This window comes from Metarhizium brunneum, chromosome 4, assembly GCF_013426205.1.
Source record: "Metarhizium brunneum chromosome 4, complete sequence".
Taxonomy (NCBI): Eukaryota; Fungi; Ascomycota; class Sordariomycetes; order Hypocreales; family Clavicipitaceae; genus Metarhizium; species Metarhizium brunneum.
Window position 1 is genome coordinate 3655355 of NC_089425.1, and position 13428 is coordinate 3668782.

The 13428-nt window shown below is 52.9% G+C and overlaps 6 protein-coding genes across 6 annotated transcripts; 3 read left to right on the forward strand and 3 right to left on the reverse strand.

Annotated features, from left to right (window-relative positions):
- On the forward strand, window positions 1-1273 carry YPC1 (Alkaline ceramidase YPC1; the record flags this gene model as incomplete). The annotated part of the gene is made up of 7 exons (XM_014689825.1): window positions 1-110; window positions 173-185; window positions 243-303; window positions 372-503; window positions 568-849; window positions 908-1025; window positions 1090-1273. 7 exons carry the CDS (start codon window positions 1-3, stop codon window positions 1271-1273), a joined length of 900 nt encoding a protein of 299 aa, XP_014545311.1.
- A 697-nt stretch (window positions 1274-1970) lies between these two features.
- G6M90_00g077950 (mitochondrial 54S ribosomal protein mL58) lies at window positions 1971-2603 on the forward strand (the record flags this gene model as incomplete). The annotated part of the gene is made up of 1 exon (XM_014689824.1): window positions 1971-2603. The coding sequence occupies one exon, from the start codon at window positions 1971-1973 to the stop codon at window positions 2601-2603; it is 633 nt and encodes a 210-aa protein (XP_014545310.1).
- A 381-nt stretch (window positions 2604-2984) lies between these two features.
- G6M90_00g077960 (uncharacterized protein) lies at window positions 2985-4543 on the reverse strand (the record flags this gene model as incomplete). Its single annotated transcript, XM_014689823.1, has 4 exons — window positions 2985-3582; window positions 3652-3884; window positions 3962-4253; window positions 4359-4543. The coding sequence occupies 4 exons, from the start codon at window positions 4541-4543 to the stop codon at window positions 2985-2987; spliced, it is 1308 nt and encodes a 435-aa protein (XP_014545309.1).
- Window positions 4544-5686: 1143 nt separating this feature from the next.
- Window positions 5687-6847, reverse strand: EFM2_1 (Protein-lysine N-methyltransferase EFM2; the record flags this gene model as incomplete). The annotated part of the gene is made up of 1 exon (XM_014689822.1): window positions 5687-6847. One exon carries the CDS (start codon window positions 6845-6847, stop codon window positions 5687-5689), a length of 1161 nt encoding a protein of 386 aa, XP_014545308.1.
- A 936-nt stretch (window positions 6848-7783) lies between these two features.
- Window positions 7784-9269, reverse strand: xlnD_1 (3-hydroxybenzoate 6-hydroxylase 1; the record flags this gene model as incomplete). Its single annotated transcript, XM_014689821.1, has 3 exons — window positions 7784-8569; window positions 8643-9051; window positions 9115-9269. The coding sequence occupies 3 exons, from the start codon at window positions 9267-9269 to the stop codon at window positions 7784-7786; spliced, it is 1350 nt and encodes a 449-aa protein (XP_014545307.1).
- A 2136-nt stretch (window positions 9270-11405) lies between these two features.
- On the forward strand, window positions 11406-12497 carry G6M90_00g077990 (uncharacterized protein; the record flags this gene model as incomplete). Its single annotated transcript, XM_014689820.2, has 1 exon — window positions 11406-12497. The coding sequence occupies one exon, from the start codon at window positions 11406-11408 to the stop codon at window positions 12495-12497; it is 1092 nt and encodes a 363-aa protein (XP_014545306.2).
- Window positions 12498-13428: the final 931 nt, after the last annotated feature.

Below are 13428 nucleotides of genomic sequence, written 5' to 3' on the forward strand. Positions count from 1 at the left end.
ATGCTGCGACTGCACCGACATCAAATCCGCCTCACTCCTTCTCTGCACAACAGCGCCATGAATGTGCAGCGGGCAAAGCCGTTCTGGGGAGCGCCCACGTCCAACTTGAAGTAGGTTCTCCCAAGACTGCTTCGGCCCCTGTCGATAAGTCTCGTTGCTTATACAATTCTAGCTTTTGTGAAGAGGTACATGATGCACCACCCGGGACTGAGCACGAGGACGCAAAATGTTAACGTGGTTAGGACTACCTCGTGACGCGGTACATTGCTGAATTCATCAACACCCTGAGCAGCCTGGTATATGGTGAGTTGAAACCCGACGCTCCTTCTTATCACAAGAAGACGAAGATAACTGACAAAAATGCGTCATAGTTGCCTATGGAATCTATGGTTTGGCTCATGGGCGACGAAATGGCTCGCGCCTCGTTTCCTACTGCGGACTGATCGGAGTAGGCGTGTGCTCTGCCGGATACCACATGACGCTGAAATACCACACGCAAATGTGTAAGTTGACCTCGGCTCTCTCAGCGTCATGATACCGCCCGCGTCTCACATGTTTGCTTTACAGCCGACGAGTTGTCGATGCATCTTCTTTCGACGCCGCTGCTCCATCGCGTCTTGACCTTTAACAAGTCGGAGCGATATACCAAAACGGCGGGGGTCGTTCTCTTTGTACTCTTCACCGTCGTCATGGCCGCTCACATGCTCATGGACGAATTTCTCCTGCACGCGACCACGTTTGGGTTTGCCGTCTACATGATTGGCACGAGCGTCATGAAGCTCATTCCTCAGCAAGTTCCCGATCCGCAGACCAGGAGCAACATCAAAAAGATTGCCAGGTTTGGCACAAGTACGTTTACAGGAACCCCGTTGAAAATGGCCCCGTGACTGACGAGGCCCCTCTCCAGTTAGCTTCGGCTTCGGCTTTTTCGTCTGGTTAATTGACGAGTGGGCATGCGGCATGTTGAATGGGGCGAGGCAGTCTGTTGGGCTGCCGGCGGCATTTTTCCTCGAGCTGCACGGGTGGTGAGTTGGTCAAGCCTAGAATCGTGGGTTTGTCCACGTCCGGTTTCTAATTGCGCTTATTTAGGTGGCATATTTTTACGGCAATTGGCGGCTACATCGCCGTTGCGCTAGTGGATGAAATAACAACCGGCCAAGTCACTGCCGATCCAATTCCTTTGCTAGCTTGGCCCGTGCCGTTGGCGGCAAAGTACGTACTAGGATCTACGAAGACGGAGAAAGCGAATGGTGTCTACGGGAAGACTGCGTAGGGGTCAAAGGGGTGCTGAATGCATTGTACTCGCGCATGCACAGCTACTGCGCCGACCTGGCTTTCATGACTCGCACTACTGGGAAAATAAAGGAGAGTAAGAAGGAATATACACCTATAGAAATTTGTGCTGTGGCCGGCTGGTCACCGGTGGGACCAAGTTCTGTATTAGACGTTTAGAGATAGAATGGCACGGTTAGTAGATGTATTATATATTAATAGCTTCTAATTCGTGAACGACGCGACGCATATCGAATGCCCTATCAAGAGAAAAATATATGACTTCCCTGATTACCGCCCCAACCAAGACAAGAAAACCACAACCGTCTCATCATATTTCTGCTTGATCACTTCGCAAAGCAAATAAGCTAGTTGACGGGCACGAACAAGTGGGACCGCCGATGATGCGTCAACACCCATTGGCCCCCCTTGGCGCTGCTGACTTGACGCCTTATGTAAGCCAACTGTCGAGCTTTGGGCCAAAAACTTCAAAATTTCCAACAGCTCCCGCATCTCCATCACAAGCTCACACGACACGGCCACGCACCACCGTCCCCCTCGCCAATTGCCGGTGCTCTCGGCCAATCTAACCCCATCACCACCTCAATTCAACCTCATTCCATCCATCCACCCGCTCTCTCAACCGACCAATCTTCAACCCAACCAGCAGCGTCGGGACGGCCTTCGAAAACGCAACCATGGACCTCCGCTCCCTCGCCCGCCCCGTAGCCCAGCTCCTCACCACCGCCCGCCGCACACCTCTGACCCCCAAACGCGGCCACAAAACAACCGCCCGGACCAAACGGGCCCTCAAAATCGCCCCCCACGACTCCTTCCTCCCCGACCGGACCGCCGCGTCCCCCGCCGCCGACAGCATCATCTACAACCCCCCCGCGTCGGAAGCCTCGCCCGCCCACACGCCCTTCCTCTTCCTCCCGCCCAGCGACCCGCGCAGGTCGGCGTTCCTGCGAATACGCAACCACCCCCGCGCGCCGGCGGCGCCCACCGCCCAGCCCCCCACAGAGGCAGACATGCCCCCCCGGATGCGCTACAAGCACCGCAAGCCGCGGTACAACCTGCAGAAGGAGGACGTCGCGGAGATGAAGCGGCTGCGCGCCGAGGACCCCATCGAGTGGACCGTGGCCAGGCTCTCGCAGAAGTTCGAGTGCTCAGAGGTGTTTGTCAAGATGGCCGCCCCCGCGCCGCAGGAGCACCTCGCGTGGCTGAAGGGCAAGATGGACAGGAAGACGGCGCGGTGGGGCCCCATGAAGGCGCAGGCGAGGGAGGACAGGAAGCGCAGAGCTGACCTCGTCTACCGGGGGGACTTGTAGCCGTGGAACAAGACGATTTTTTATCTTGTCCCGTTCGTTGGTTGACGGACTGGAACACATGTACATTTTATACAGCATGAGGGGATGAAGCATTGTAGGATACAGAAGGGCCATCTATGTGAAACAAAAACAGAGGAGTTTGTTTTCTGCGAACGAGGAAGCCGGGTATTTCATGTACATGACAAATCTCGCAGGGCATGGATACCAATTACTTTTTATTTTTTTTGGCAAATATATTCGTTAACAACAGGGACAGCAACCCCCCATTTATTTCTCTTCTGAGCAGTTTGTGTCTGACAGATATTAGACACGGAACAAATCATGTCGATCCCAATGAAATAACGCCTCAAGGATAAAAGACAAAGGAGATTCATAATCGCGTTATAGGGCACACTGACGGTTTTCACAACCGCTAAACGAGGAGGCCTTGTCGACATGGAGGTCCTTCTTGCCGGGAATCACCCTCCAGCACCAGCCGCACCAACTCCGGGCGCAGCCTTTGATTTCTGATTCGAGCACACGACCACCGAAGCCCTTTTCATCGTCCCATTCAGGGACGCAGGCACCGATCCGGACCATGCGGACTAGCTTGCGCTTGACTCTGCCGCCAATCCCCTCAATCTCATGCCGCTCATAGCCAGGGCCCAGCTGGGGCGATGGGGTGCGTTCATGGCGCTCTTCTTCAATGAGTGCCCCGAGAGGCGTGGCTGGCCCAAACGGTGACCCCGCAGGACTATCAGACACACCCAGGGCGGGAGGCGAAGGCGTTGATGTTGTCGTCCACACTGGGGGCTCATTGACCCATGGGGCTGTGCCACTTTCACGAGCGTCCTGGGCATCGCAGTCGGTCTCTTGCTCGCGGTCTTTGGCGGCGAGACACTCTTCTCCTCGACCGCAAATGACGCCACGGTCACCGTCACCAATGCCAGTGCCCAGCCCGCCAAGCACTTCTCCATACTGATTGCGCCAGCGCCATATACTAGGACGAGGCAGTCACGTTAACACGAGTTCTTGCTGGACGCTGTGTCTGGATCATGGGCAGACGAACCTTCGGTATTCATGGTCAGCCGCTCGGATGCTTCTGCCACATGGCTGGCAGAGCCAGACACCCGCTTTTTCGCACTTGCAAAGGGATTGTTGCACAGCATCAGAGCCAAATGGCAACTCTGGGTCGAGGCGGGGGATCGCCAAGGCCGCAATCGGCGCCTTGATGCATGTTCTGCACAGCCTACGATGTCTTTCACGGAGCGCGACTGGCGCAGGCGGTTTAATTGAACAGTTCTGGGCCACGGCCGTTAGCGTGATGCGGCAGGCTTGCTCCAAGCGGCAAGCTTTGCTGACGCAGGTAAGAGACCTACTCGGCAGATCACCTCGCCACATTTTCTACATTCATCTACCATGTCTCGAGCGCAGGTGCCCGACTTGCCGTTGTAGTTGCGGCCGTCTTCCATGTAATGCCAATTGCTGGCGCGGGCGCGGTAGCGAAGCAGCTCCTCGGGGTTCAGAGGGACTTGCTCATTGGTGCAGTGCAATGTCGACGTGACGAGCACATTACGATACTGAATGAGGCCGTCGTGTACAGAACGACACGAGCGTGCCAGAGAGTCTAGTGTATTCAAATCGATGGACGAGACGATTGAGGAAATGATGCTACAGCAAAAGTAGACATAGAGCAGCTGTTAGCCAAGTCCTTGAGAGGGTTGGTGATGGAACGGCAATTGCTCTGCAGCTTGTCATAGCCAGAGATCAACATACGGATAACACTGAAATGCCCTAGCAATTGATTCTGAACAATGCGACGTGGCAGCTGGCGCCGTTGCAAGCTGGCCACCTTTATTCTGTGGCTGGCTCTTCGATTGCAACGTCTGTGTAATCAGATCTTCGGGCGGATGACTGGCGCCATCGTCACCCTCCTCTTCCAAATCAAAGAATCGCGCCATTGCATGGAATTATACCGATGGGTGGCTGTTCAATGCCGATGAAAGACGATGAAGCAACGCGAGGAGAGGGCGTTTGTTGGGTCGGACAACCGAGACCTTGGCAAGACGGAAGGCAGCGCAAAGGGAAAAAAAGAAATGCGTTAAAGGATGATGGGCGATATTGACGGAGCCATTGCACTGGCCGACATGTACACCAACCCGACGATTATGAAATGGAGAGAATGAAAACGAGGACTTGACGTGGAAGGTTAACAATGGACGAAGCTCAAGGTGGATGATTTAGGCGCTGAGGAGCTGGTCTCGTGCCTCCTTTGGTCTCCACTAGGTGCGCCGAGAAGGGAGCGCTAGTCATGGGCTTCAGGACACTGGCGCCATTGACGATCGGGGGCTGTATCTAATACTGTCTGGTCAATACGGAGTACATTGTCAACAGCAGTGAAGCAGCGTCGACAACGGACTACGACGGGCGAAGAGCCGGAGCCGATGCTCCCCCCGCACCCATTGGACCAGAACCGCAGTAATTGGTACTTGAGCCACCTAGTCGATATGCGCAATCCATGGCGGGGGCTGTGGAGGGGCGCGACGGAGGGAGCCGGCAAGCAAGGTGACGCTGGTTTTCAAACGCACTTGCCGACTTTGTCTCGCAGTAGCAGAGTAGCAGAGCTATGCCCCTCGCTCATTGCATCAAGAGGCTGGGCATGAGTGTTCATCCAGTGCCTACTCACTGGCGATCCAAGTCCTTGCCCACCAAACGAGCTTCATTTTCAATTTGTATTGAATCAATCCTTGCGTCGTCTGCAAGCTGATGACGAGTCTGCAATAGCATCCACCTTGATGCTCCACTGTCGATCTCGCGTTCCATGGTCTCCCCCGAGGTAGGCAGGTAAGTTACCAAGTTTTGACCAGTTGCTTCAATGTTGTATTTTGACTTTCGAGCTACACCCGCATTTTACGTACCAAGTGATGACACTCGCTACCTATATCCCCCCTGTATAACTGTATAAATTTGCTCTAGTTCTCTATGTCTATTTCACGACTCTATATTCTATGTTCTAAACGCTTGTATGCACGCAGAAATTGACTGAAAGCAGATCACCATCGCCATACACTACCGGCCATCCCCAACTGCAGGCTCAGCAGCTCTCACGACCAAACTATTCCGAAAAGCTTATATCCGATTTCATCCGCTCGCCCAACTTCGCCTTTCTTGGCAACCTGCTGCACAGATGATATGGTTAGCACCTTGCCATCTTGCCGCCTGCATTTCTCCTTGTCTCGGAATGCGACCTCGACATTGTCGCTGATGTCGGCAAACTTTCCATTTGGTCTCACAGATACCATTAGCCAGAATACCCCATCGTCTTTGAGGAGCGAGCTGGCGCAATCTCGCAGCCAAAAAGCGTGTTCTGGGGCGTAAGTCACGTCAGCTGCGATGAGCACGTCTGCTGGCACGTCGAGAGGTGCAACCCGTGACGGCGCAGACCAATCAAGATGACATGCCTGGGTCGGTGCTGCCTCTGGCGTCTTGGACATGTGCGAGTTGATGTTGGCTTCCAGGTTTGACAATACAGTGGGATGATAATCCGTTGCGATAATGGCTGGGCGAGCTTCCGTGATGTGTGGAATGAGTCTTGACAGGAACAAGCTGACAAGTCCAGTTCCTGCCCCAAGCTCAACAATCCGGCTAGTTGACGAGAGATTGACGTTGGTGAATCGGAAAAATTCTGGCTCCTTGGATATTTTCTCCGAGAGAGCGATGGATGCACCCCAGGTTTGAAGTCCGACATCCGTGTGGTCCTCTCCAGTTTGCATCGGGGTATCATACAGCTCAACATTGATACTTGCGAGTCCATCATTCTTGAATGAGAAGATAAACTCCCGGGTCATTCCAAGATCTTCATCATCAACTGGTTCATCCTCAACTTCGTGGCTTAGGAAGGCCAGGATTGAGCATGCCTCATCCACAAAACGTTCCGAGACGCTCTCATCCAGCGAGAGCTCGTAAGCACGGCCAATGAATCCTGTCAGCCAACGCTTGGCAAAATTGCGCTCAAACTCGTCGTATCTCAGGCAGTCGGGCGAATCCTTCTCGTCAGCATCCGCTTCTGAAGCATAACCGGAATCTGTGGCTATCAAGTGGCTCTTGCCGGCTGTCTGAAAGTCCAGTGACGTAGGCAACGGGCAATACAGGCCATGCAAGTTGCGTAATGCGGCCCCAATCTGAGCGGCACTCAACACAGCCAACTCTCGCAAGGAGGGTAAACTCGTCGACGGAAGCGCCGGGATTCGGCCTTTGATGCCCATCGTCAAATGGCGACGTGATATTGAGTTTGTAGGAAAACCGGAGCGCAGCTTGGAATCCTGCATCCCATATGTAACCCGCCTCAATCCGGATCACAGCTAATGCTGTTGCTATTGCATAGACATGGCGACAGATGAGCGAAGCCCGTTGATATCTTTACCACTGCACGGTGTAGAATGCACCACAAACGGTTTGCTTACAAGCCCACGTGGGCCTGGTCTTTATCTAGGAAAATTTTCGACGCCATCGTGGGGCCAAGGGTATGGCCGCTATGAGGGTTTCTGGGCCTGAGCTCAACATCCACTTTCTTAATTGCCGGTCTCCGAAAGCCATTTCATTTCCAGGCATTGCTTACGGAGTACACATGGTAAGTGAGATCCGGCCTTCTCTGCACATCAAGTTGCGAAATTTGGCCTGCCCGACACATACAACGCGACGGATTACGAGGTCTGGCAGTGAAATGTCGTGATGGCCTCACAGCCAGCACATCTATCACAAACTCCTCGCGCTGTTTGGAGATCCTACGTGGCTGGAATGCCTCGAAAGGCCGGCATACTCCCTCTGTACCATTTCTTCTATCACGAGTCCTGATGGTCTTGTGCGATGGCCGTATGATACGTATGGTAAAACACATGGCGTACCACATTAGAGTTGTCGACGGTCGTCAAAACCCTGGTCGTCCCCACCAGACAGCAAAATGTGTCCGTGTAAAAGTTTCTTCAGCTGGGCAATTGCGGCACCAGTCCAGCGCATTCTGTTGGGCAAATTGACGCCCTTGCAAACCGAGATTGTAAGTCACCAGCTATTTATAACCGTACGGTTGATGAATTTCCACCTGCCTGGTCCAGTTCGAGCTGCAAATGCCAACCACATGATGGAAAGATGTTATATAGTGTGGAACGAGAATATTTACAGCTAGAAGACTGAGCAACTTGGCACTACGCTGGGCTCTGCGTGCGTTGGAATGGCTCCCGCAAAAGCTCATCCATCCGACTTGCAAGCAAAGCTTCATCCGCAAACTTTTCCGTAATCAACCCATCTCGCAACACACATGCTTCCTCGCCCGAAGCAGTTCTCTGCTCCCCCACTGCTCGTGCTCCCCTAACCAAGTGCGACGTGCGCGGTTGGCGTTTCTCAGCATACGGCTTGAAGATAGCATCAGACAAACTCGGCCCGAGAGCCGCGACAGCCTTTTCGAAACGCGTGTCGACTGAAGCTAGGTCGGGCAAGGCTTGGCTTAAGTGGAAGCAGTCCTCCCTAACAAAAGAAGGAAGATTAGCCAGGAGATCATGAATGCCGAGTAGCAACAATAGAAAAGAAACAACTTGCAGTGCCTGGTTTGCACCCTGGCCAAGGTGCGGACTGGTTGGATGTGCGGCATCTCCTACCAAAACACATCTCTCGGAATACCACTGGCTTGGCTCCAACTCTTGGCGATCAAAAAGTCCGAATTTGATGACTCTCTCTGAGGCATTGATCATGTCCGTGAGCACAGAGTTCCACCCTTCCAGCAACTTACAGAGCTGACTTGTCTGCTCTGGGAGTTCCTCTTGTCGATACGGCCGCCATGTCTCCGCTGCTTCGTTGGTCTCTCGTCGAGTTATCGCCCACGATATGTGCGTCTTGGAGATGGGGTAAGCAATGACATGAGTTCCGTCACCGTACCAATTGCGCATGGCTGCGGGAGTGAGTAGCGAATCGGGCACTTTGGAGATTCCAGCCGTCTATGGAGTGCGAGTTTAGTTGAACAATGGCGAGAAAAAAAGAGAAAGAGAGAGAGAGGGAAAACATGGTTACCTGTGTGAGGCCGGTATATGAAGGGAGCCCTTCCGCGATACCCTTGGACCGAAGGAGAGCCCTCCGGCTCGCAGATTTAATTCCATCGCAGCCAATGAGGAACGAAGCGGTGACCGCCCTTTTGTGATTGAAGTAGGCGGTTACAGAATCTTTCTTTTCTTCAATATCCAGCAGCTCCCAGCCCTCTCTCACCTCTATGTCGCGGTCGAGAAGCGTCTTTTTCAGCATCAAGTTGATGGACGTACGCTTGATTCCAGCCAAAGGATGGCCATACTTATCCTTGAAGGTGCTGGGCAGGTCTGAGGAACCGAGTAGTTTTCCGTCCGAAGTTGAGTCAATAAAGCGCTGAATAGGGCAAGACTCGGCAGTAATATTGTCAGCGACCCCAACGAGTTCCAGAACTTTGAGGCTGTTGATTGCTTGTAAGTCTTGCTGCCGTTCGATGGGAAATGTATGTATATATTCGACTTACCCGTTCGACATGAGCATCAGTGACGCACCGGCATCCCCGAGTTCCGAAACCTTCTCAAAGACGATGGGATGGTAGCCTTTTTGTATGAGAAGGTTGCCGAGAACAGGACCTGCGACGCCGCATCCTATGATGAGCACGGTAGGTGCGGGAGACATCTTTTTTTTGTCCCTTTTGATGTTTCTGTTTCGGAACGACAACAAGTAGAGTTGGGTGTTACTTGATGCGAACGCGCCTTGGCGAGAACCGCGGTGCTCGAACTCGCGTGCCGCTTAAATACAGAATCTAATTTTGGATTCTTGCCGTCTTTGTGTCCCATTCGAGTCGCTGTTCCCGGCCGGCAAACCAGTCAGATCTCCGAGATTGGTGGCGTAAGCGACCTGGCTATTTCTCCACCAGTCGTCCGGCCGAACCGCCCGCTTTGTGGAGGTCGTGGTCGGTGAAGGAGTCATCGAATGATCGGATTCATTGGCGGGCTTTCCTCCGCACTTTGTTTTGCAGGCTCGAGGAACTGCTGCACTGTGGTGGTGGCCATCCGTTGCTGGCAGCTGTACCCTCTAACGGGCCGTGTGGTTTCATATGTCGTGCTCAAGGCCGGTGGACTCATCTGCGAAGCTGTTATTGTCACCACGTCGACGGAACAAAGGCGGTCTGAGTCAACACGGATATTGGGACATGATGACGCCGTCGCCGAGTCGACTTTGGATATTCAGAACAAGACGCGGGTGCCACAATGGTTGTCGAGTTTGCCAATCGAGCCAAGGAGGATGACAAAAGAAGAAGAAGAAGCAATAGCGACGTGTTTCCTCGAAACATTGATGAACAAATGGATATAGAGTCATAGACTGTGATTGACCCGGGACTGATCGCGGCCTTGCTGCTAGCGGCGTCGAGACCTGCAACCCGCTGAACGAGCCTCCCTGGCTCAAAAAGCGATATGGCGCCTATACATCTCTTGCAGGTGAAGCCAACTCTTACTTTGAATCATGAGCGTGGCGAATCGACGGCGTTTTTGAAAGTACGCAGATCTGCTGTGTCGCGAGGACTTGGCCCGGTCTGCCGCTTACTGCCCGGGCGTCCAGGGTAAGCGTGAGGACGACTGAAACAGCGCGGACGATAGCTTTGAGCCATTTATATTCTGGATAGGGGAGAAGAAGGAGAAAATGAGTCCTTTCCTACCATGTTGTGGTGTCCGGCACGGCGTAGATGCTTGGTGACGACTGACATGCGAGGTGCCGGTGCGCTTCTCCCAGCCACGAAAATGGCTAGACTACAAAGGAATTTTCCAGAATGCAGCGATGGCATCATGTACAACACCACGAGTACAGAAAGCTCCGACACGGACAGCATGCATGGTGACGTAGCGTTCTTGTATGCTTGCGCCTGTCGAGGGGGGCGGCTTCTTGTTCCATTTGTGAGCATCTCGAGGCCTGCAGGCTGACATTGGACGCCGGATCTCACCGGAATCTAGGCTTCATGTGGGCCTTGGGCTATTTCAAATTCTCTACATGCTCCCTTTGATTATCCAATTCATGGATCGGCATGTGTCTCTACTGTTCCAACGACTCTGCCAACATGGAGGCCTTCTACAAGTCGAGGTCTTATTTTGGTAAATGTTGTTTTTCCTTTGCAACCCAAAGATATAGAATAGGAGAATATTGAGCCAGGGTATAAATTATGCATAATACCTTGATTCAGGTATTCCCATGTCGAGTGAGTACTCCATATCGCAAGTTCGCAACATTCACAGAGTAAAAGCCGACTGACCCTCTTAGCACGCGTCACTGACAAATATGGCTTCTGGCATCCTTTTCTTAGTCATGCCATGGAAAAACATGGCGAAGAAGGATGGGTGGTGGTATTGGGACGATTTTGTCATCTGTGCTTGGTAAGCACTTGGACGTAACTCGGCCCCGGAGTTAAGGCCTTTTTCTGCAAACCCGACATGATGGAGCATCAAGTCCAAGGGCAAAACGCGCGGCCGTCGTGTGCATGAACCAAATCCATTGGCCTGGCCGAAGTATTGGAGCGAGCCGCGAGCCATGACCATGTCAGCGAGGCAATGCCTCTTGCTTCCGTTCAATATTGCGCGGCTTTGCGTGACCTGCCGAATGCGGTGCCTCCAATGCACCTCATTGGCCCGGTTTCCAGGACTGCATCGGCAGTCACACGAAAGGCGCAATCGACCATGAGCATGAGCATGAGCATGAGCTTGAACATCATGCAACGAGACAGCGGCAGCCGGGGACTCGGGGGGTAGCATCATCGGCATATAAATAAGGTTCAGCCCTCCCATGGTTGGAATGCAACGATCCAAGCAAATCCCTTCTTTCACCATTCCCCCTGCAAACACACCCATGATGAAGTTCCATACTCTCCTCGCCTTGTCCTCGACGTATCTGGCCTCGCATGCCGCCAGCTCTGCACTGCCAATAACAGAACAAGCATCGTGCTCAAGCCAGAGCAGCGGCAGCAGCAATGCTCGTGTCATTCACCAATTTCCAAACGGAACCTGGCTGGAGAACATTGCCGAGCGCCGCAACGGCAACCTGCTCGTTACCTTGCTCGACCGCCCGGAACTGTATCAGGTTGATCCTCACAACCCGGCCAACGCCACGCTGGTGCACAACTTTGCAGGCTACACCAGCCTTTTTGGAATCACCGAGACGTCCCCTGATGTATTTGCCATCATTGCTGGAAACTTTACCCCCGGCGCCGGAACCCAGGAAGGCACCTACGCCATCTGGAGCACCGACTTTGCCGGCTGTAAAGGCGCCGAGGTGTCCAAGATTGTGGATATCCCTGAGGCCAAGCTTCTCAATGGCATGACCACTCTCGACGCGAACACCGGCGAGGTTCTCGTGAGCGACAGCGGCCGCGGCCTTGTGCTCCGCGTGGACACAAAGTCCGGCGAGTACACCACGGTCCTGGAAAATGACGTCTTCCAGCCTGCGCCAACCGCCCCTATTCAGCTCGGCATCAACGGCATCAGGCTCCTAGGGGACCACTTGTACTACACCAATACGTATGCCTCCGTGTACGGACGGGTGGCCATCAACCCCGCGACGGGCGAGGCGGCCGGGCCATTTGAGACGATCAGCACGGATGTCATGGGCGACGATTTCGCCCTCGACAACCAGGGCAATGCGTATATCGCTGCGAACCCTGAGAATGAAGCCGTGAGGGTTGACCGGGACGGCGACGCCGAGGTTCTTGCTGGCAATCTCAACTCGACTCTTGTCCCGGGTCCCACTGCCGCCTGGCTTGGAAAAGCCCAGGACCGCGATGGCAAGCGAGTCCTGTATGTGGTGACCTCGGGTGGCCAGGCTGGGCCTATCAATGGGACATACACGGAGGGCGGTAAGATTCTGGCTCTGGACGTGTAGTTTGGTCTGGCTGGTCTTGCTGTGCGGGAGTAGTACGCAACTGGACTATGGAGGGTGGAAGCATAGACTTTGGGGAGATACATTACATTCGTATTTGAGACTTTATAGATTCGTATAAAAATGTTTACATATACTGTCTTTTTTGGCCCTGACTTTGTGCGTGGAGACCTTGTTCAAGATGTAGTAGAATACCTGTGCAGCAGCTGTGCTTCTTTCTACCTGTAGTCTATGAAGCATATCCGGCGATGGAAATCTCAGCTCAACTTTAAATGGAAGAGGATGTCGGTCGGAGAAACAGGGTTTATAAACAACGACATTAACTTTACTTACTTTAGAATTTTTGCGGTGGCGTCTGAAAGTGATGGCGTTAAGAGGTTGGTTGTGTGCCAGCGTAGTAGCTATGGTCAGGTATTTTCAATTTTACGTTGCGAATTCCAGTAATAATACAGTAAAGAAAGAGTTCCACCATGACTATATCAAGTACCCAATGCGGTATAACATCTTCCCATATGAGGCTGAATAGTAGAGGTCTGGTCGCCTAACCTGTGCTTTTTTGACGTCAGGTGCTGTTCACTAGGCGCTACGGAATAAACCCTGTACTGTATTGCTTTGATAGTACCAAAGTTTATACATGCTCTTGTTGTCATGCTATAAGTAATTAGATAATGGGCTAGCAGTACGTTATAAAAGCGACCACGGAAAATACAACGTGTCACGGTTACGCAAGGGCCACAACGACGAGACCTGGCTACTAGGCTCTCACTGTTTCTTGTATAAAAAAAAACTCTTTACTTATTCAGCCCTCGAGGAAAACGCAGGACTTTTAATGCCAAAGACTGTCATGAGATGAACTGAGCTGTTCACTCCACGCCCTCTCTGACCCCTTGCCACAGAACTAGAAAGGTAGATATTCCAATACCAAAATAACAGA